The sequence below is a fragment of the Oncorhynchus masou genome, chromosome 17 (genome assembly GCF_036934945.1).
Source record: "Oncorhynchus masou masou isolate Uvic2021 chromosome 17, UVic_Omas_1.1, whole genome shotgun sequence".
Lineage (NCBI taxonomy): Eukaryota > Metazoa > Chordata > Actinopteri > Salmoniformes > Salmonidae > Oncorhynchus > Oncorhynchus masou.
In genome coordinates, this window is record NC_088228.1 from 9,133,298 (window position 1) to 9,157,629 (window position 24,332).

Sequence of the window (24,332 nt, forward strand, 5' to 3'; positions counted from 1 at the left end):
CTCTCAAATATTTATGCCTCTCCCCTCTGTTCTTTTCTTCTTCTCCTTTCCATCTTGACTTCTCCACTCTTTCTGTCGTTTCTCCTCCCCTGTACCTTCTCTCCTCTTTCCTCACCATCTCGCCTCTTTCCCTCTCTTCCCCTCTCCTCTCTTCAGGCCGAGACCTGCAGAATATCATCTAACTTGGCAGCGTGTCCTTGGGGTTTACACTCTCTGGCAAAGTTAGACTCTATCTCTCTCTACCCCTCGCTTTCTGTTTTTCATTTTCCTCTCTCACTGTCTCTGTCTTAAAGTATCTCACTGTCTCTTTTGTATCTGTCCGATTCGTTTCCAAACACAACAACGTTCCAACATCAACTCCTCTCGTCTTTCTTTCCTGTGTCTTTCCCCCTCTCAATTGCCTCGTATGTTCTTGTTCTCTCCCTATTCTCTTTCCTGTCCACAACAAACGAATACTAAATGGGGTACATTAAAGGTCAGCAGAGTGAAAGGATGCAATGTACAGTTAGTTACAGTAGCAAGCTCTGAGCAAGTCAAGCATGTGATGTGCAAGTTGTGGGGCGGCACAATGGTGTGGGGCAGTTCCTTTTTTCAAAGACTGCAGTGCAGCTATTCTCGAGGTAAATTCCACCTTCTTTCGCCTACCTATTTCTGGGATCTTTGGCAAGCTTTGTGAAAACTTTGTGGAGTCTGTCCAGGTGGCAATAATCAAGCCCAGGGCGGTCGATACTCTTAACCTCGTCTCAGTCGAGACAACACTCCTCTCCTGGTGATCCTATGAATAAAGCCTATACATTCACCCCCCCCTCTTTCTCACATATCTTTGGTCCTCAGCCAGATGCTGCACAGTCGTTAGAACATTTCCCACTAGGGGGCAGTAAAATATTATAAATATTACTAACATTAGGTGGTTAGACAGTCTACTACTCTTAGTTCTGTTTTCAAATGTTTTGGGGGAAATGCACAAAGATTTCACATTTGCACATGTCTGATTTCTACACGCAGGAAATGAATTATACTGTAAAGTGTAGCTCTCTTTTCAAGATAGACCAACTTACTCAGCACTGAATCCGAACAAAGATATTATAGAATTCTAAGATAACCTACCCTTCTACGCTACCGTCGAACGTAGGCTAAACTGTGTCTGTAATCTCGGTAAGCATAGAATCTTTATCCCAACCCGGCAGTGACCGTTGTGCGACGTTCAGTTGGGGTCATAAACATGGCGTGGAGAGGATATTTTGTCAAATGGACCAAAACAGAATGTATAAATTCTGTCGCCACAGTTTCGAGAGGTAGCAGGTGAGCAATGGAGAGACCCGGTTGCGCGATATATTCACTTTGGAACATTGTTGCGAACAACGACGAAGTTTCGACATTGGTTGTTGCACTGGTTACCTAACCATCTTCTGACTGTCATTTTTAGATAACTTTACTGCATTAATTGCGGTAGTTAAGTGTGTAAATACTATTGCTACAATTGTAGCTTTGTTCAATATCAAAGCTGTACGGTTGTCTCGTCATTTATTTTGAATGACACTGGCCGTGTTCGAGAGCATCAAATCCATGATGAATAATGGGTAAATGGTCACTGACTGACTGACCTACACACACAGAGTAGTTATTTATGATGCATGGAGATTTGTAGATCATTCAGTCGGCAGTCTCCTACACTGTCGGCTGTGATGTCGAACAAGCCCAATGACAGTCGCATTCAAATCTATTCAGCATAACGACACTTCACTGTATTTGGCATGGAAGGTTTCGCTATTGCTTTGCAAAATAGGCCTCGTCCGTCACAACGCTATTATTATGTATCCACGCTTTTTGATGAATAAATTAATGGTAAACCGTAAAGAAATATCTGCAACATAGGCTATGGAAAGATCTCAATTGCACACACCTCCCTTCCTCTCTCCTTCTCAAAACCCATTGGATGAGAAAGCCAGAGATCCCGCCCCTCTGACTTTCTCCTCCAATGGGTTTTGAGAAGGAGAGAGAACGCCAGGAGTAAGCAATAGTGGTGAGAAGGAGGAGTCTCCAGCTGTGTTGAATGCTTATACTAACCATACTATTTGTGACGTGAATTGAGTATAAAGTATGCTTATTTGTCATAGTATGGATATAGTTAGTATGCCAGAAGTTCCCAGATGTCGTACTAAATTTGCCAAAATATGAAGTATACAATCAGAGGACACTATTGCCATACTTTAAAAGGCCCATAATGCAATTCTTAATCATTATGGGCGTGGCTTCACATCGTTTTCAGATTTGAAGAAAATGGTGGAAAATATTCAACGAGTACAACGAGAGCGATACAAAATCCTTGCTTTAACTAATTAGGACAAATGTTGAGCAGTGTAATAAAGTAATGACTCCCTCCATCACAAAATCCTTCTGAGCCTGTGTAGGGACCTGATTAAAACAGAAAAGTAGGCTGATTTGAGATTTTCTATTGATAGTTTGAATTGATAAATTATATATATATATATATATATATATATATATATATATATATATATATATATATATATATATATATATATATATATATATATAATCATACAGTTTGTCCGCCACCTACTGTACAGGTGGGTAATAAAGATCCCAAAAGGAAAAAATGCAGGGTAAAAAACAAAACAAAATGTAATTATAATAATAGTAGTTTTTTTTATTATTAATTCAAACTATCAATTACAAAATTCAAATCAGGTGCCTACATAGGCTCAGAAGAATTTTTTGATGGCGGGACATTTCCTGGCGACAGTAGTAATTGTAGTGAAAAAATGTAATAAAATAAGTCCTTGCAGTGCTTCTGCCTGTGAAGTCTTGGAGGCCCAAAAGCTTATCGGCTGCAGATATGTTGTTTATTTGACTTGTGTGCAGTACAATTAATAACTGTGGCTATAAATGCTACAAAATCTATCTTCTTCACAATAAGTGTCTCCAGATCACTTGATTTTTGTTCCATTCTTGGACTTCACTGTTGTCCACTCATCTTTCTCGACAACTGTACTCGACATGCTTTCAGCTTCAAACGATACTTCTGCTTCCACCATTTCCACTCTTCCCTTACCTCACACTTGGACGGAGATGGATTGTAGTTTTTATGGCTTGATATCAGGAGATGGCAACAAAAAGTTTGATTAAACAATTCAGACTGAAACGAATAACTCAGAATAATTATTTAAGGTGAGCAAATCGATATACAATCCCGAAATCAGCTGTAACTGTCAATTGTAAAAAAACAAAGCTTAAAACGATGCTTCAATTAATCTGAAATCAGAATATGAATGGTGAATTCGCTTCCAGACACAGAAGCTGTGTTCGAATACTAACATGCTGTATACTACATACTTAATGAGTATATACTACATACTATTAGTTGATTTTAGTATACCGTAAACAAACAGTATGCCTTCAGTTGAGCGTACTAGCTCTTTGCCTGTCTACCGGAAGTTGATGCTGTTGCTATGCAACCTCTTGCTAGCTAGTTAGCATAACATAGTTGTTGGGAACACCATTATACCAAAGAAGACTATCCATCTCCTGAATTAGCCCAGCTGGTGCACATGCGCAGTAGGCCTTAGCTCGTTTTCCCTGGCTAAACTATGCTAGTTTTTGTCCTCATTGCCAAACTTCAGAAATACTGCACCCTCAACTTCAAAACTCTTTTGTTAGTTATACAATCCTCCTCACCACTCCATGGTGAACGTGCAAAAAAATAACAGAATTCAGATATGAGGTCCTTGTTTTAGCACTATCCACCCAGTTTTTAAACAAAGGCTCGCAACATTTTTTTTTCAAATTCTTTCAGTTTATTTCAACAAGTAGGCCAGTTGAGAACAAGTTCTCATTTACAACTGCGACTTAGCCAAGATAAAGCAAAGCAGTGTGACAAAAACAACACAGAGTTACACATAAACAAACGTACAGTCAATAACACAAAATAAAGATTTTTCTATTTGTGTACAGTGTGTGCAAATGTAGAAGAGTAGGGAGGTAGGCAATAAATAGGCCCTAGAGGCTAAATATTTACAATTTAGCATTAATGCTGGAGTGACAAATGTGCAGATGAAGATGTGCAAGTAGAGATATTGGGGTGCAAAAGAGCAAGAGTGTAAGTAATAATCTGGGGATGAGGTAGTTGGATGGGCTATTTACAGATTGGCTTTGTACAGGTACAGTGATCAGTAAGCTGCTCAGACAGCTGGTGCTTAAAGTTAGAGGGCGATATAAGACTCCAGCTTCAGAGATTTTTGCAATTCGTTCCAGTCATTGGCAGCAGAGAACTGGAAGGAAAGGCGGCCAATGTAAGTTTTGGCTTTGGGGATGACCAGTGCAATGTACCAGCTGGAGCGCGTTTTACGGGTGGGTGTTGCTATGATGACCAGTGAGCTGAGATAAGGTGGGGCTTTACCTAGCAAAGACTTATAGATGAAATTATTGGCATCTTGAAGATAAAATTGGTATCATGTATACTCTACTAATTAACATACAAAATAAGAGTGACGGAGAGAAATGTACAATACGGCAAACTTGGCAAAACTAGGAATTTGTGGTAAGTGCATGGGGGCCTCCATCTTTTTGCACCTCAGCTATAGAGCTCACAGCTGGTAGTTCCAAAACCTGGAAATGAGTAACCTCTGGTTCGTTCAGCCATCCGTATGGGGGAAAATGTTTTGGGATAAATGCTGAAGAAGTTTTGTATGAGATTTTGTTTAAAAAAAAATATCAGTCAGTTAACCTTTTATGAATTTGTGCTTTGTGCTTGTTTTGATTACATAAATGCTTCAAAATTCACAAAAAGTAATATTAGCTGATGTCATAGAACAAAACGTATAAGATCTCCTAAGCCTGTGTGTACCACAGACATTACTCATTTTACCATAAACATTATTCTCAGTGTTTTCCAAAAACCCTACAAAAACGGCATTCATTTCCCCATAGGCTTTGTCCAACAAACCATGGCAGAGTTAGTGCCTACAAAAAGACGCCATTACTATTTCCCTAGGTCTTAACGTTCATCCGCATTGTGGCTGCCAGGAACTTACCAAACGGGGGCATTAGCAGTAGAGACCTGAAGTACAATGAGATATAGTATTCTTGCAAAACGCATTTTGTCAGCGTTCGATGAGCTGTGACCTATGACCTACTCATCTGGATGAAACCAAGGAAAAGATTAATGAAAACATCCACACATCCGCATAATCTGTAGATCTATGGATCATCTGTTCCCAACCAATGTGTGTTAACAAGTTGTCTTCCTGTTTACCCTTCTAAAGGTTCACCCTCCACCCCCAGCAGAGGTGTGGTTTCCGGAAAGAAGCAAGGAAACCAGAGACATGGAAGAGGGACCGGGGCATCCCAGAAGAAACAGGCCCTCCCCCCTCTGAGGCTGCCGATGCGGTGGTGTCTCGGAAAGCGGTGGCCCCTAAATCAGGACCCCCACCCCCTGGCGCGGCTCCCAGGCGTACTGGGAAGCTGTTCAAGCCCTTTATGTTCACAATAGGGGTAGGTTCTAGCCTTTTTTATTCCCCAAAAATTGTCATATGGGAAGTCACCGTTCTATAGTTTTCATGCATTTGATTCATATGTATTCATTGAGTATTCATATTACACTTCCCGAATCATATACAGTTGAAGTCGGAAGTTTACATTTCACTTAGGTTGGAGTCATTAAAACTAGTTTTTTAAACCACTCCACAAATTTCTTGTTAACAAACTATAGTTTTGACAAGTCGGTTAGGACACTTAATTTGTGCATGACACAAGTAATTTTTCCAATAATTGTTTACAGACAGATTATTTCACTTATAATTCACTGTATCACAATTCCAGTGGGTCGGAAGTGTACAATAACTAAGTTGACTGTGCCTTTAAACAGCTTGGAAAATTCCCAAAAATGATGTCATGGCTTTAGAAGCTTCTAATAGGCTAATTTACATAATTTGAGTCAATTGGAGGTATACCTGTAGATGTATTTTGATTGACATCATGGGAAAATCCCCAAAAATTGTAGACCTCCAAAAGTCTGGTTCATCCTTGGGAGCAATTTCCAAACACCTGAAGGTACCACATTCATCTGTACAAACAATAGTATGCCAGTATAAACATCATGGGACCACTCAGCTGCCATACCGCTCAGGAAGGAGACTCCTTCTGTCTCCTAGAGATGAACGTACTTTGCTGCGAAAAGTGCAAATCAAACCCAGAATAACAGCAAAGGACCTTGTGATGATGCTGGAGGAAACAGGTACAAAAGTATCTATATCCACATAACCTGAAAGGCCGCTCAGCAAGGAAGAAGCCGCTGCTCCAAAATCACCATAAAAAAGCCAGACTACGATTTGCAACTGCACATGGGGACAAAGATCATACTTTTTGGAGAAATGATGAAACAAAAATAGAACTGTTTGGCCATAATGACCACCGTTATCTTTGGAGGAAAAAGGGGGAGGCTTGCAAGCTGAAGAACACCATTCCAACCGTGAAGCACGGGGGTGGCAGCATCATGTTGTGGGGGTGCTTTGCTGCAGGAGGGACTGGTGCACTTCACAAAATAGATGGCATCATGAGGGGAAAAATGATGTGGTTATATTGAAGATACATCTCAAGACATCAGTCAGGAGGTTAAAGCTTGGTCGCAAACGGACAATGACCCTAAGCATACTTCCAAAGTTGTGGCAAAATGGCTTAAGGACAACAAAGTCAAGGTACTGGAGTGGCCATCACAAAGCCCTGACCTCAATCCTATAGAAAATATGTGGTCAGAACTGAAGAAGTGTGTGTGAGCAAGGAGGTCTACAAACCTGACTCAGTTACACCAGCTCTGTCTGGAGAAATGGGCCAAAATTCAACCAACTTATTGTGGAAGGCTACCCAAAACGTTTGACCCAAGTTAAACAATTTAAAGGCATTGCTACCAAATACTAATTGAGTGTATGTAAACTTCTGACCCACTGGGAATGTGATGAAAGAAATAAAAGCTGAAATAAATCATTCTCTCTACTGTTATCCTGACATTTCACATTCTTAAAATAAAGTGGTGATCCTAACTGACCTAAAACAGACCTAAAACTAGGATTAAATGTCAGGAATTGTGAAAAATGTATTTAGCTACGGTGTACGTAAACTTCCGACTTCAACTGTATAACATTCAACTCGATGTCTTTAAAACTTCTTACGGCTGAAATCCCGTTAACGGGATTGATATGACAACAGCCAGTGAAAGCTTCAGTCCACCAAAATCTCATAATTAAAATTCCTCAAACATACAAGTATTATACACCATTTGAAAGATAAACTTGTTGTTAATCCCACCACAGTGTCTGATTTCAAAAAGGCTTTACGACGAAAGCATACCATGCGATTATGTTAGGTCAGTACCTAGTCACAATTTTTCCAGCCAAAGAGAGGAGTCACAAAAAGCAGAAATAGAGACCTTTGATGATCTTCATCAGATGACACTCATAGTACTTCATGCTACACAATACATGTATGTTTTGTTCGATAAAGTTCATATTTATATCCAAAAATCTCAGTTTACATTGGCGCGTTATATTCAGTAATGTTTTGCTTCCAAAACATCCGGTGATTTTTCAGAGAGCCACATCAATTTAAAGAAATAGTCATAATAAACATTGATAAAATATACGTGTTATGCATGGAATTATAGATAAACTTCTCCTTAATGCAACCGCTTTGTCACAGTAGAAGCCTGAAACAAGGTTCTAAAGACTGTTGAGATCTAGTGGAAGCCTTAGGACGTGCAATCGGACCAAATTGTACACTGTATATTGGATAGGCAAAGACTTGAAAACCTACAAACCTCAGATTTCCCACTTCCTGGTTGAATTTTTTCTCAGGTTTTTGGCTGCCATGTGAGTTCTGTTATACTCACAGACATCATTCAAAAAGTTTTAGAAACTTCTGAGTGTTGTCTATCCAAATCTACTAATCATATGCATATCCTAGCTTCTGGGCCTCAGAAGCAGGCAGTTTACTCTGGGCACCTTATTCATCCATGCTACTCAATACTGCCCACAGCCATAACAAGTAACTTAGAAGTAAATGTTAATCCAGTGAACAAAGCTGCACGGTGGGCAGTCCAAGAAAAAGGAAGGTAAGCTTGTCTGACTCCATGTTAGTTTACAGGGTGCTCCTTTGGTGCGGCCGCCATCTTGCAATACGAGTCCTTGAAGTCACGAGTGAAGACGGCCAAGGACGAGGCTGAGCAGGAGAAAAACGGAAAGGTAAGAGTGTGATGTAGATGTAGTATTTGTGTGACAAAATGCAGGGTTTTGTACAGGATGCTTGAGGTGCTTGAATTTGGAACTTAAATGCCTCAAATTTGACATTTTCTCAAGTTGGTACTTGAAAAGTACTTGAATTAAAAGAGGAGAACAGAAAATTGTCAAATATGTTAATTTGGAAAATATTAGAACAATTTAGTGGTTTTGCTAATTAATTTCCAGGCAGACTACTGAGTTTTATTTCCTCGTGTGTTTTGCACTCTGGTTGGGTTGCCAGGAGTGCTCATTCCCCCCACACTTCCACTCAACCAGGCAGGTACAGGACTGACTGATTAGGTGCCGCCAAAACTTCTCATCGATAGCTAGAATGTTGGGCAAATGTAGATTCCAATATTTTTTTTCTCGTCTTTAAAAAATATAATATTTTACCCCTATTTCTCCCTAAGTTATAGTCTTGTCCCTTCGCTGCAACTCCCGTATAGACTCGGGAGAGGCGAAGGTCGAGAGCTATGCGTCCTCCGAAACACGATCCAACCAAGCCGAACTGCTTCTTGACACACTGTTCGTTTAACCCGGAAGCCAGCCGCACCAATGTGTCGGAGGAAACACCATACACCTGGTGACCGTGTCATTGCGCCCGGCCCGCCACAGGAGTCGCTAGTGTGTGATGGGACAAGAACATCGCTGCCGGCCAAACCCTCCCCTAACCCGGACGATGCTGGGCCAATTGTGCACTGCCCCATGAGTCTCCTGGTCACGACAGAGCCTGGACCTCTAGTGGCACAACTAGCACTGCGATGCAGTGCCTTAGACCACTGTGCCACTCGCCAGGCCCCATAGATTCAAACCTGCCTGGCAGGATATTGATGTTTATGAATGGGTTTTGCCAGAACCAACCAGGGATGTAGTTGGAGGGTGAACATCGTTTACGCACCTTTTTATTTGTGAAATAGCGTTTAATCACCTTTTCTTTTCTTTTGTTCATTATCGTTTATCCACTTATTATTGATTTTCCCAGTGTTGATCATCGCTCAGAAGGATTCTGGAGCTGAGTTCTCGTTGCATCCCCTACCTCTACAAATGATTCATGTATTCTCGTTATGTTCGCCTGCTCCCTCCGGATTTTCTTTATTTTGAGCAGCACCTTCATTCTCCACTCTGTCCAAAGGGAAACTCTGCCCACGACATTGGTCAAGAGGTGAAATGAACTACCTCAGCCCAGACCTACAGTGGGCAAGTAGCAGAGAGACGCCGCTGACAATGGGAATTATTTTAACATCCCTCGACTCCAGCCGTCTCAACAGACATCCTTCAAACAACCCCCCTACAACTGGCAAATAGTTGCTGATATTTCAGTCAGATGTCTAGCTTGCTCAAGGGCTCTGTCTTTTAGCCAGCTAACTAGCTATAACTAGCTGGCTAGAAGGATGAAGTTGGAAGCTAACGGTGAACGGAGCCTGACCTCAGCAGGAGCAGTTGACTGAAATTAAGATAAATTAAGATAAGTCGAAAGATGGGCTGCTAGACGTTCTCACAACAAAATAGAGAGTAGTGAGACAAGACAGTGGTGAGTCAGGCTGCAATGAAGGAGGCAAAGGAGAGAGAGGAAGCATTGAAGCCAGCAGGCAGAGAGGTTAGTAGTACAGTGATTCCCAAACTAGAGGGCCAGGACCCATGTGGGGTCCCCTAAAATTTAAATAGGGTCCTCTGAGAGAATCTTTAATCTTATCAAACACATGACCTTGTTTCTCTTCAAATGGGTATAGAACACAACATTTCAGAGTCAACTAAGATACATTTTATACTGTCAGAATTCACTTTTATGTCATTATTGTGTTGGGACAGCCTGTGGGACCTAAAATGTAGTGAAATTTTAAGACTATTTAGACAATTGAATATGTACACTGAACAAAAATATAAACGCAACATGCAACAATTTTAAAGATTTTACTGAGTTTACAGTTCATATGAGAAAATCCGTCAACATCATCAGTTCTGACTTACCAGTCATATATGTAGTGAAACACGTATTATTGAGCAGTGGTGTAAAGTACTTAAGTAAAAATACTTTAAAGTACTACATAAATCATTTTTTCAGACTATCTTGACTTTACTATTTATATTTTGGACAACTTTTACTTCACTACATTCCTTAAGAAAATAATGTACTTTTTATCCCATACGTTTTCCCTGACACCCAGAAGTACTAGCGCCATTTTGAATGCTTAGCAGGACAGGAAAATGGTCCAAATCACGCACTTATCAAGAGAACTTCCCTGCTGCCTCTGATCTGGTTGACTAACTAAACACACGCTTCATTTGTAAATTATGTCTGAGTATTGGAGTGTGCCTCTGGCTATCTGTAAATAAAGAAAAATTAAATTGTGCAGTCTGATTTGCATAATAAAGAATTTGAAATGATTTATACTTTTATTTTTCATACTTAAGTATATTTTAGCAAATACATTTTTTGATACTTAATTATATCTAAAACCAAATACTTGTCGACTTTTACTCAAGTAGTATTTTACTGGGTGACTGTTACTTTCACTTGAGTCATTTTATGTTAAGGTATCTTTACTTTTACTCAAGTATGACGCTTGGGGACCTTTTCCTGCTGGCTTTTTCCTGCGCTTACTGACTTTTTTTTACTGGGTGACTCTCTCTTTTACTTGAGTCATTTTATGTTAATGTATCTTTACTTTTACTCAAGTATGACGCTTGGGGACTTTTTCCACCACTGTTATTGAGTCGAACTTGTTAGGTAGTGATGAATAGTAAACTTTTTTTTGTGGTGATATACTGCCATCTGTGGCGACTAGAAACAATTGCATAATGGGAACATTAAATACATTGATGGTCCTTGAAAATGTATTTGAAAGTCCTTGAATTTAACTTGCCACTGTCTGTACGAACCATGAAAATGACAAATGTGTGTCTCCTCTTGTATTTGGATCCTAAGGCATCACAAGACATGACATACTGGCACAACTGGTGGAATCAGCTAACAGACTTGCAGAAACAGGTCATCCTGCTCATGTCCTTTGTAGACGATTTCTGGAGCAGCCTGACTGAGGGTCAGCAGATGGCCACTGGTAAGGATCCCTGAAAGGGTGATGGATAACGGGGAGGAATGGGCGACTACGGCCCAGGAGGACCACAGTGTGTGCTTCAGATGTCGTTCCAGCCCAGCTCTAACACTCCTAATTTAAAGTGGACTATGGTTTAAATTTTAAAGGCCATGATTAGTTGATTTGTAGTGTGTTAGAGCAGGGATGGAGCAAAAGCTTGCACACACTGTGGCGGCTGGTGCTTACCCCTGAATTGAGGGTATTACGGTCAACAAGTGAGGCTGCCTTAGGACCAGCAAAGGCATAAATGTTCAAAGCATGAGTTGAAATTTAGTTGCATCATGACATGGAATCAAGGTAGTGTTCATTAGCACACAGCGTAGAACGAAAATTGACAATGAGCGTTTCTCATTGGACATGTTCAGATAGTAAAACGTTTGACATCGTTTTCTTCCATTTCGTTGCCTACCAAAACATGACCCTGTGCATTATACAGTCTGTGCTAGCCTATATCCATAAGTGTTCTCTCTGTCCAGATGTGACCCGTTCTCTGTTAGCTACCTTTTTTAATACCCTCTAACCCTTTGTTCCCATCATCTCTCTGTGATAGGGATCATAGCGGTCAATGCTGTGGTGCTCTGCTGTTGGCGAATACCCTCCATGCAACGATTCATGGTCAAGTACTTTACTGCCAACCCAGCCTCCAGTAAGTACTGTTTCTGTGTGTGAGTGTGGTGGTTGAGTCCTGGACTGCAGGCTGAAAGCCTGCATTATCAACACACATCAGGGGATACATTATCCTGGAGAGAAAGAGCAGATCTGTGCAAAAACATAATGTTAGCCTCCATTTTAATTTTGCTCAATGATAAGACTGACTCGCTTCTCACTTCCTGTTCCTCCCAGAGACGCGGTGCCTTCCCATGCTCCTCTCCACCTTCAGCCATTACTCTATAATCCACATGGCGGCCAACATGTACGTCCTGTGGACCTTCTCCTCCAGCATCGTCTCTCTCCTGGGGAAGGAGCAGTTCCTCGCTGTCTATCTCTCTGCTGGTACCAGCCTACATAGTGTGCGTGTGATGTCTGTTCATTTGCGTGTGTTTGAGTGTATATGTTAGGTTATTTTCAGAGACTGCTGTTGACTCTCATCTCTCTACATTGTCAGGCGTGATCTCCACTATGGTGAGCTACTTGTGTAAGACCAGCACGGGACGCCTGCATCCCTCTCTTGGGGCGGTAAGAGTCCTCACATGTCCCCCATTTGTGGTACACTTTACTATACAATACTGTCCACTTGTTCATTACTGTAGGACCAAAGAATATCGTACTGTGATTTCTTTAAACCAGGAAACATACACACATTATTACATTGCTGTTATGATTATTACATGACAAAATGGGAGTTGGTGGTTTAGTGATAATCAACATTACTCACGTCTCCTCTGTTTATTACCGTGGTCGGTCCTGGCTCTGACGTCACTTCCTGTGATTTGACTTCCAGTCAGGGGCCATCATGACGGTCCTGGCCGCGGTCTGCACCAAGATGCCCGAGGCCAAACTGGGAATCATCCTCCTGCCCATGGTCAGCTTCACTGCAGGCAACGTGAGTGATGTCATGTGTTTGTGGCAGGGATGCCTGCGTATGAACACGTCAAGCAAAGCAGTGGTAACGACATTCCATTCATCTTCACTGAGGGAAACAGGAGAGCAATAACAAGTGTCTGTGAAAGCAGTGTATATAACATAGTTAATCTGCGCTCAACACGTCTATTCATTGTAATTCAAGGTGTGTGTATAACATATATGTAGGGTTGTGGGAGGCAGAGTCTTACCGCGCGCATTGCTCTTTTTTTAGGCCTTGAAAGCGATCGTTGCCATGGATGCAGCGGGGCTCATTATGGGGTGGAGGCTGTTTGATCATGCTGCTCACCTTGGAGGAGCCCTCTTCGGAGTGTGAGTATTTGATCACTGCAGAAATGGGCGACTGGACTCACCAGAGGCCAAATGGCATATCTGTATCTGTAAAATATCTGTTAAGCAACTGATTTCAAGTATCATGCATAGCTGTATCCCCAAGCCAATATTAGTGAGGTGATTCATATCCTCAAGTGAGAGATGGGGAAAATGTGATTTCTGTTTGACTGTGAAATTACATATTACGTTTTGTATCCTTTTTCAATTACGACAACAATTTACACAAATAGGTGCACATTCAAAGACTGTTAAGACAGTGATTTCTGGACCTTTTAGGATGTAGATCTGGTCAAATTAGATGGGGGAATTATGAGGCTCTATGACACCAGACACCATATAATACCATAATATCCCTATGACACCTTATAATACCATAATACCCCTATGACACCATATAATACCATAATACCCCTATGACACCTTATAATACCATAATACCCCTATGACACCAGACACCATATAATACCATAATACCCCTATGACACCATATAATACCATAATTCCCCTATGACACCATATAATACCATAATACCCCTATGACACCATACACCTTATAATACCATAATACCCCTATGACACCTTATAATACCATAATACCCCTATGACACCATACACCTTATAATACCATAATACCCCTATGACACCTTATAATACCATAATACCCCTATGACACCATACACCTTATAATACCATAATACCCCTATGACACCTTATAATACCATAATACCCCTATGACACCTTATAATACCATAATTCCCCTATGACACCATATAATACCATAATACCCCTATGACACCTTATAATACCATAATATCCCTATGACACCATACACCATATAATACCATAATATCCCTATGACACCATACACCTTATAATACCATAATACCCCTATGACACCTTATAATACCATAATACCCCTATGACACCATATAATACCATAATACCCCTATGACACCTTATAATACCATACCATAATACCCCTATGACACCATATAATACCATAATTCCCCAATGACACCTTATAATACCATAATACCCCTATGACACCTTATAATACCATAATACCCCTATGACACCTTATAATACCATAATTCCCCTATGACACCTTATAATACCATAATACCCCTATGACACCAGACACCTTATAATACCATAATACCCCTATGACACCTTATAATACCATAATACCCCTATGACACCTTATAATACCATAATACCCCTATGACACCTTATAATACCATAATACCCCTATGACACCATATAATACCATAATACCCCTATGACACCATATAATACCATAATACCCCTTTGACACCTTATAATACCATAATACCCCTTTGACACTGGCCACCTCATTCATGATATCTCCATATTATCCTCCATGATTAGACTAGTTGTTTTGTGTTCATTTCAAGCCATCTAAATTAGACTGAATTTCACTGAATATAATACATTTCTAATAGTAATTAATAAAAATAGTCGTAAGTAATATAGATGTCCTGTGTGGCTCAGTTGGAACTTGCAACGTCAAGATTACGGGTTCGATCCCCAGGGCCACCCATACGTAAAACGCATGACTGTAAGTCGCTTTGATGAAAAGCATCCGTTATTATTATATTTTAAATAATATTGATGAATTAAATATAATCCATACTGTCTCTCCTGCAGGTGGTATGTAGCATACGGCCACAAGCTGATGTGGAGGAAGAGGGAGCCACTGGTCAAGGCATGGCACAGCATGAGATCTCAGGCCCCTGGTGGACAGGGCAGGCCTAGGGGTTCGGGCGGGGACGGGGGCAGACCTGGACCCCCAACATAGCACTCTGGGAAGTTGGCCCATAACCACTGATCAGGTGTCAGATATTCCTCACACCCCCCCAATTGGTTAGGATTGGCTGTAGGGGGTATCTGAACCTAAATCTGTGGTTAGGGGGAATCTTCTACCTCAAGAAGCCTTTTTTTGGTACTTATGCCTGGTGATATCCAGCTGACAGCTGTGGAGGGCGGGACCCAGCAACCCAAACCTCTTCTAATTGGCGCGTTCCTCTGCCCAGGCGTTGCTGATGCATGCCTTATCTGACGTCTGGATAGGTATTTTAAGTATCAGCCAACCACATCATATGTTATAGCAATCTGGAGCCCGACGGCAGTCAATGACGTGGCACGCAACCATTGGTTGATGCATGCAACATCTGAGCAGAGGAACGCAACCAATCTAATCAGAGAGAGTGGACATATTTGCGACTTAAGATGGCAGTCTTGTTTTAGGAGGATTTCAGACAGTACTCTATTGTAACTAAGTCCTAAGGGATGAATGATTAATTTGGTTTGATAACAGTGACTGTACTCTAGTACAGATGTTGGCTTTATCATTATGGGGTAGTTTCTATGAAGATGTGAGATGTTACCATAGAGATATTGTATTACATAATGTATTCATATTCTATGTCTATGGTTGATACAGTGACTGCTTCCTGTTCTCTGAACCTGACTTCCTGTTTGTAAGGAAGTGGTTAACGGAGAATGACCATCCTGGACTAAAACAACAAACTTCCTCATTGACCATAAGAACTTCAACTTCCTTGTAGTTTGTAGGTGTGCTGGCGTTGCCAGAGGTTTCTGAAAGGTTGAGATGCTTATCTTGGTAAAACATTTTGTAAATCCTGAACCTTACAAAAAAGGTACATAACACGCCAAAAATGTCATCAACACTGCGGTACTCTTTTATTGAAAAGGTCACCTTCATCCTCACTGGGGTAGTACATTTGGGTTTTTAAGGGATACTTCAGGATTTTCCCAGAGTCAAGATGAACTCATGGATATCATGTTTATATCTGCATGCAGTAGAGGTAGTTTTGCTGCACGCAGCGCTGGCACAAGGCAGTTTCTCTGGACCCCTGTAAGGTCGGAGTTCGTCCCCCTCCTCCCTAAAATAAAAATCCATTCACAAAGTATAGACTACAGATTGCTGTCCGTGGTGCTGAAATTGCGACGTGTCTATGCAGCGGGCCGATCGAATCAACCTGGTCTCGGAGCATTTCGTATTGTTCTGTATGTAAATCCAAGACACTCCATTTAGTATGATATGTTACGAATTTGCAGACGTACAATGTTAAAAATGAGTTAAGAATTCTAGCTAGGTGGCTAACATTAGCTAGGCTAGGGGTTAGGGTTAAGTTCAAGAGTTAATTTAAAGGGTTGGGAGAAGGGTTAGCTAACATGCTAAGTGGTTTCTAAGCAGTTGCAAAGTAGCAAGTAGTTAAAGTTGCTAAAATGCTAAAGATCTCCTCGATGAGATTTGAGCTCACAACCTTTGGGTTGGTAGACATTCGCGTTATACTCCAAGTAACCATCTTATGTAACCATACGAAACGGAGTGTCCTTAGATTTACGTACAGAATAATATGAAATTCTCTGAGACCAGGCTGATGGAATTGATGATAGGGTTTCTATTGTGCCCCAGCATGTAGCCTATAGCGTTGCTTCAGCTAATGGATATGTTTATTAGGCCTATTTGGTTGTCATTTTTCCATATTTGGTTGTCATTTTCTCATGTTAAGCCTAACATTTCACTAAGCTATACAGGGTGTTACAAGGCTGCCATGGTTTAGACTGATGGCTGGCGGCAATAATGTAATGACTTGTTCTGTAATTAAAGTTAGAATTTCAAACATTGCAGATTGGTCAAATACATTTTCGGTACAACAGAATACTAATCGGCAACCAATTGATTGAATAATAATAATAATAATACAATTGTATAGCCTATCTGAGCCTGCATGACATGAGGGTCCCTGGTTCGAGCCCAGGTAGGGGTGAGGAGAGGGTCCCTGGTTCGAGTCCAGGTAGGGGTGAGGTGAGGGTCCCTGGTTCGAGTCCAGGTAGGGGTGAGGTGAGGGTCCCTGGTTCGGGGCGAGGTGAGGGTCCCTGGTTCGAGCCCAGGTAGGGGTGAGGAGAGGGTCCCTGGTTCGAGTCCAGGTAGGGGTGAGGTGAGGGTCCCTGGTTCGGGGCGAGGTGAGGGTCCCTGGTTCGAGCCCAGGTAGGGGTGAGGAGAGGGTCCCTGGTTCGAGTCCAGGTAGGGGCGAAGTGAGGGTCCCTGGTTCGAGCCCAGGTAGGTGCTAGGAGAGGGACGGAAGCTATACTGTTACATACATACTTTTCCTCCTCCTCCACAGTGATCAGGGGGCTCTAGGACTTTTCAGAGGGCCCCCGCAACACATCAACCTCCTGACTTTTCTGGCTTAAGCATAATAAGAGTAGAAAATAAATGAACGACTGGCATAATGTGGGCATGCAGGACACGACAGAACAGTAACGCGCAGTAAAATGTCTTTTAACAATTAAAAAATACTGAAAATGTCTGATCGTCTCACCATTACTTACCATGGAGCACACCCAAATGGAGCACACCCAAATGGAGCACACCCAAATGGAGCACACCCAAATGGTAACAAAGACATGTTGTCTCCTCGGTCCCGTCATGTTAGGTATATGTATATATATATATATTTCACCTTTATTTAACCAGGTAGGCCAGTTGAGAACAAGTTCTCATTTACAACTGCGACCTGGACAAGATAAAGCAAAGCAGTGCAACACAAACAAACGTACAGTCAATAACACAATAGAAAAATCTATATACAGTGTGTGCAAATGGCATGAGGAGGTAAGGCAATAAATAGGCCATAGTAGCGAAGTAATTACAATTTAGCAAATTAACATTGGAGTGATAGATGTGCAAAAAAGTTAATAAAAACAATCTGGGGATGAGGTAGGTAGTTGGATGGGCTATTTACAGATGGGCTATGTACAGCTGCAGCGATCGGTAAACTGCTCAGATAGCTGATGCTTAACGTTAGTGAGGGAGATATAAGTCTCCAACTTCAGCAATTTTTGCAATTCATTCTAGTCATTGGCAGCAGAGAACTGGAAGGAAAGGCGGCCAAAGGTGTTGGCTTTGGGGATGACCAGTGAGATATACCTGCTGGAGCGCTTGCTACGGTTGGGTGTTGTTATGGTGACCAGTGAGCTGAGATAAGGCGGAGCTTTACCTAGAAAAGACTTATAGATGACCTGGAGCCAGTGGGTCTGGTGACGAATATGTAGTGAGGGCCAGCCAACGAGAGCATACAGGTCGCAGTGGTGGGTGGTATATGGGGCTTTGGTGACAAAACGGATGGCACTGTGATAGACTGAATCCAGTTGCTGAGTAGAGTGTTGGTTGCTATTTTGTAAATGATATCGCCAAAGTCGAGGATCGGTAGGATAGTCAGTTTTACAAGGGTATGTTTGGCAGCGTGAGTGAAGGAGGCTTTGTTGCGAAATAGGAAGCCAAGTCTAGATTTAATTTTGGATTGGAGATGCTTAATATGTTATGTACTTGAGTGAAGACCCAAAAGCGGTTTAACAGAAACAGAGTTCTTTTAATGAAAAAACAGGAATGGCATAGATCCTCTTCCGACGTTGTCAATGGCACAATAGAATACCCGCAGAGAGGGTGACAAATGAAACATAAAGTCCCTCTGATGAATAGCTGGGTAGCGGCGACAGGCTGCAGGTCGCTCTGGGTCGGTGCGGGTCACAGAGGAACGGTGGTAGCTGATCACACGTAGCATATGATGAACTGGACACGGTGCAAACAAAAGATAGTTAGTAGAGTACAGGATGCACCTGCCAGGCAGACTCCGACAGGATAGGACTAGGAGGAAGCAAACGAGACGATAGCTTGCTTCTGGCATGAGAAACCCAAACGAGAATCTGACACCGAAAGTAGCAGGAACAGAGAGAGAAATAGAGACCTAATCAGAGGGAAAAAAGGGAACAGGTGGGGAAAGGGTGAACGAGCTAGTTAGGGGAGATGGGGAACAGCTGGAGAAGGAGAGAAAGAGAAGGTAACCTAATAAGACCAGCAGAGAGAGACAGAGTGAAGAGAAAGGACAGGAACAGACATAATAAGACATGACATAATATGAGTCTGGAAGGAGAGTTTACAGTCTAGCCAGACACCTAGGCATTTGTAGTTGTCCACATATTCTAAGTCAGAACCGTCCAGAGTAGTGATGCGGGCCAGTGCGGGCAGCAATCGGTTGAGGAGCATGCATTTAGTTTTACTAACTTTTAAGAGCAGTTGGAGGCCACGGAAGGAGTGTTGTATGGCATTGAAGCTTGTTTGGATGTTTGTTGACACAGTGTCCAAAGAAGGGCCAGATGTATACAGAATGGTGTCGTCTGCGTAGAGGTGGATCAAGGAATCACCCGCAGCAAGAGCGACATCATTGATATATACAGAGATAAGAGTCGGCCCGAGAATTGAACCCTGTGGTATACTCGTAGAGACTGCCAGAGGTCCGGACAACAGGCCTTCCGATTTGACACACTGAACTCTGTCTGAGGAGTAGTTGGTGAACCAGGCAAGGAAATCATTTGAGAAACCAAGGCGGTTGAATCTGCCGATAAGAATACGGTGACTGATGGAGTCATAATCCTTGGCCAGGTCGATGAATACGACTGCAGAGTACTGTCTTTTATCGATGGCAGTTATGATACCGTTTAGTACCTTGAGCGTCGCTGAGGTGCACCCGTGACCAGCTCGGAATCCGGATTGCACAGCGGAGAAGGTACGGTGGGATTCGAAATGGTCAGTGATCTGTTTGTTAACTTGGCTTTTGAAGACTTTAGAAGAGCAGTGCAGGATGGATATAGGTCTGTAACAGTTTGGGTCTATAGTGTCTCCCCCTTAGAAGAGGGGGATGACCACGGCAGCTTTCCAATCTTTAGGAATCTCGGACGATACAAAAGAGGTTGAACAGACTAGTAATAGGGGTTGCAACAATGGCGGCGGATAATTTTAGAAAGAGAGGGTCCAGATTGTCTAGCACAGCTGATTTGTACGGGTCCAGGTTTTGCAGCTCTTTCAGAATATCTGCTATCTGGATCTGGGTGAAGGAGAAGCTGGGGAGACTTGGGCAAGTAGCCAGGAGGAAGCATGGCCAGCTGCAGAGAAATGCTTATTGAAATTCTTAATTATCGTGGATTTATCGGTGGTGACAGTGTTACCTAGCCTCAGTGCAGTGGGCAGCTGAGAGGATGTGCTCTTATTTTCCATGGACTTTACAGTGTCCCAAAACTTTTTGGAGTTAGAGCTATAGGATGCACATTTCTGTTTGAGAAAGCTAGCCTTTGCATATTGGTTCCTGACTTCCCTGAAAAGTTGCATATCGCGGGGACTATTCGATGCTCGTGCAGTACGCCACAGAATGTTTTTGTGCTGGTCGAGGGCAGTCAGGTCTGGGGTGAATCAAGGGCTATATCTGTTCTACATTTTTTGAAAGGGTCATGCTTATTTAAAATGGTGAGGAAATGACTTTAAAAGAACAACCAGACACACTCTACTGTTGGGATGAGGTCAATATCCTTCCAGGATATCCGGGCCAGGTCGATTAGAAAGGCCTGCTCGCTGAAGTGTTTTAGGGAGCGTTTGACAGTGATGAGGGGTGGCCGATTGACCGCGGACCCATAACGGATGCAGGCAATGAGGCAGGGATCGCTGAGATCCTGATTGAAAACAGCTGAGGTATATTTGGAGGGCAAGTTGGTCAGGATAATATCCTGCTGTTAAAAATAATCCATAGGCCTAAATGTTCAAACTCACACACTTCTGATAGATTTAAAGGGGCAATCTGTAGTTGCTACATCAATTTATATATCCATTGATTCTTGAAGAATATAACTTAAATGCCTCATGAGCTTAGTTCAACTGTCACACCCCATCAAAACCCAAAATATAAGCTTGTTTTACTCCAATATTTGTAAACATAAAACAACACTGTATAGCCTCATAACATGGTAAAATAATTTTGATATCATGGATGGACAGACATTTCTCCAGGCACATCCCTCAGCATTTTACCAAAACGGAGACCGGGTGGCCCGTTTTGTTATTGTTTCATCTGTGGATTTGCCTTTGAAACAGCTGCATATTATCAAGATATGAAAGTGTCACCAACTAAAAGGTAAACAATAGGACTATAGCAAATGCAGCATATGGTATTCATTTATCACATGTAAATAGCACTTTTCAGTAGTGCTCAACGCATGCCATTCCATGAGTGCAGCATTTATTTTTCAACTTGACTCAATGAACCCAGTCAGTCCTCCATGACTACAAAATCATAAACAACAGAGTAGGGCTGGCAAATAAGATATAATTTAATCGTATTATTATGTGTAGTAGAAAGCGATGGGTTAGAAGAAGCCTGCATAACCAACCCATAAAGTACAATTGAACATCCATATATGGCCAGCTAGGTACACTTTAAGATTGATTTGTCCTGCAATAGTCCTGCAACCAATTGTCGTTCAATTGGTAACATACATTTTTGTCTTCTTCTAATGCCTCTTTTGGTTGTCATCTAAAAGTAAGTGAATGTAATCAGATTACATTAGAGTTTGGGTAATCAAAGATACATTTCTGATTACAAAAGGACAGGTAACTAGAAACTAACGGATTACATTTAGAAAGTAACCTATCCAGCCCTGGTTGTCTGTGAATAGCCGTATATATGACACCTGCTGGGACTGCCCCAGCAGAGCTTCTGACAGATATTCACTATGGTGCATTAAGTTTGTTGAAACCTCTCCAGCGCACTGACAATAAACAATGATTCATTGACTTTGAGTGTCCCTGTCTAAGAATTTCCACGACAAACCCATTTTGGTTCCATGTAGAACCCTCTGTGGAAAGGGTTCTACATTGGCGACAGCCGTTGAAACCTTTTAGGTTCTAGATAGCACCTTTTTATCGAAGAGTGTATGATCAGGCAGCCATGGGCAGCTGGTAACATATCTCTTGGAGAATCCAGTCAGACTTGATGCAGAGAAAAAAATGCTGATCACAATAACTTTAGAAAACACTGTCATTGTGTCAACATTTGGTCATGCTAGCTGTGTGTGAGAGAGAGAAAAAAGAGAGAGAATGGTTGATGAATAGACATGTAGGAAACATTGATTGTGTGTGAGAGATACATTTTAAGCTAGCCTAATTCTTGAAACATGTGTCCCCCAATATGGATGTGAATTTGTTTCCTGATTCATCAGGGATCTTTGTATTTTTTGGTATTTTCTATTTGACAATACGATAAATGTTGCCTACCCCCCCAACACTCATTCTAACGTTACACCTGTCATCTGCAGTTTTCAATTCTTGATTCTCTTTTTTTTTCAGGAATCTTCTAGCTTGGATGGAAGAATCGAACAAAGGGAAGGATGACAGTTATCCTGCTGACTAAGAAATGGACATCTCTCTCCGTATGTCTGCCAGATTGCTGAGGGGCGACAAAGTCAATGTACTTGCTAGGCTAAGTCTAACTTAGGGAAGACCTTAGGTAATGGTTAAACACGATCTGTCTGTCTTTAAAGCTCCTGAAACATGTCAATGATCTGATGCATGGCCTCTACAGCAGTGCTTGGCCCCACACTCAGTTACCAGCGATCTATTCTGCCACATCCCAGGGAAAGGAGGGAGCGGAACCACCCATCCTTAAATCCATAGTCATTGGCAGTAAGTTATGTGTGCAAAATGTTTTGTTTTTTTCTTCTGTTTGATACTCGGATCTTCAATGTCTATTGATTCCTACTAACCAGCTTGGTAAGACCTAGGTTTGTACTAGCTATGCTGATGAACATTCAGGAGGGCTTCTTAAAGAAAAACTAACAGGTCTGTGAGAGCCGGGATTCTTACTGGTTGGTAGGTGATCAAATACTTATGTCATGCAATAAAATGCAAATGAATGACTTAAAAATCATGATATTTTCTGGATTTTTGTTTTAGATTCTGTCTCTCACAGTTGAAGTGTACCTATGATAAAAATTACAGACCTCTACATGCTTTGTAAGTAGGAAAACCTGCAAAATCGGCAGTGTATCAAATACTTGTTCTCCCCACTGTACATGCACAATACCCAACAATGCATTGCAAAACAGTTGCCAATTACCATAATAGCACTTCTCCATGCCAATAGAATGTATTTCCAATCGCGGTGTCACGCCCTGGCCTTAGTATTTTGTGTTTTCTTTATTATTATGGTCAGGCCAGGGTGTGACATGGGTATTTATGTGGTGTGTTTTGTCTAGGGTTTTTTTTGTAGGTTATGGGATTGTGGTTTAGTGAAGTAGTCTAGGTAAGTCTATGGTTGCCTAGAGTGGTTCTCAATCAGAGGCAGGTGTTTATAGTTGTCTCTGATTGGGAACCTTATTTAGGCAGCCATATTCTTTGAGTGTTTCGTGGGTGACTGTTCCTGTCTCTGTGTTTGTTGCACCAGATAGGGCTGTTTTGGGTTTTCACGTTTATTGTTTTTGTATACTATTCGTATTTTCATCTTTATTAAAGATGTTTATGAATAACCACACTGCATTTTGGTCCTCCTCTCCTTCGACAGAAATAAATTGTAACACGCGGAAAGCAAACAATAATGTACAATGCAGCGTGGACACAGCTGCCAAGCTGTCTTCCCACAAGAGTGCAGTACTACGCTGCGTATGATAAGAGAAATTAGTATTCAATAGCAACGAGTTGTTTATGGCAACACTGTAGCTACGTCACTACTCAACCATTGGTCAAGGTCTGCCCAACCTCATCAATGTAATGCAAAGCACCTCTTCTATCACATTAGACAACATTAAAAACAATAAAATTATATTATAAACCAAACACTTTCAATCACATCACAGAAATCAAGCAGTAGACTTGGCAGCAACGCCAATATAGAAAATCACATCAATGCCTATTGCTGACATTTGCCACGCATTTCTAAAAGCTAGAAAATAACAAAATGATACAAGCCCAGCCAGGCTGCCTGTTCTTACCCAGATTCAAGAGTTTCTGCCGCCTTGATGCTGTGTTGAACCTCCTCAGCGGTCTCTCGCTCCACCCACGGAATTTGCTTGTAAGATCCCTCTCAAATGCCAGTTGAATCCTCTACTCTTTCCTCCTGTGCAACATGCTCTGTCTGTGCTCACGGAATACGTTTTTCAA

At 41.7% G+C, this 24,332-nt stretch overlaps 1 protein-coding gene across 1 annotated transcript; it reads left to right on the plus strand.

Moving 5' to 3' along the window:
* The first annotated feature begins 1,182 nt into the window (after positions 1–1,182).
* LOC135558398 (presenilin-associated rhomboid-like protein A, mitochondrial) lies at positions 1,183–16,976 on the plus strand. The gene is made up of 10 exons (XM_064992176.1): positions 1,183–1,302; positions 5,286–5,514; positions 8,151–8,255; positions 11,218–11,350; positions 11,937–12,032; positions 12,230–12,379; positions 12,492–12,562; positions 12,828–12,929; positions 13,182–13,279; positions 14,969–16,976. Exons 1-10 carry the CDS (start codon positions 1,223–1,225, stop codon positions 15,117–15,119), a joined length of 1,215 nt encoding a protein of 404 aa, XP_064848248.1. The 5' UTR covers positions 1,183–1,222; the 3' UTR covers positions 15,120–16,976.
* Positions 16,977–24,332: the final 7,356 nt, after the last annotated feature.

What these genes read in the sequence shown, in the direction of transcription:
- LOC135558398 (XM_064992176.1), top strand. Translation starts at nt 1,223, where the DNA reads ATGGCGTGGAGAGGATATTTTGTCAAATGGACCAAAACAGAATGTATA. An exon ending in CGCTGTCTATCTCTCTGCTG is followed by an intron (nt 12,380 to 12,491) that starts GTACCAGCCTAC and finishes CTACATTGTCAG; the next exon opens with GCGTGATCTCCACTATGGTG. An exon ending in TGCATCCCTCTCTTGGGGCG is followed by an intron (nt 12,563 to 12,827) that starts GTAAGAGTCCTC and finishes TTTGACTTCCAG; the next exon opens with TCAGGGGCCATCATGACGGT.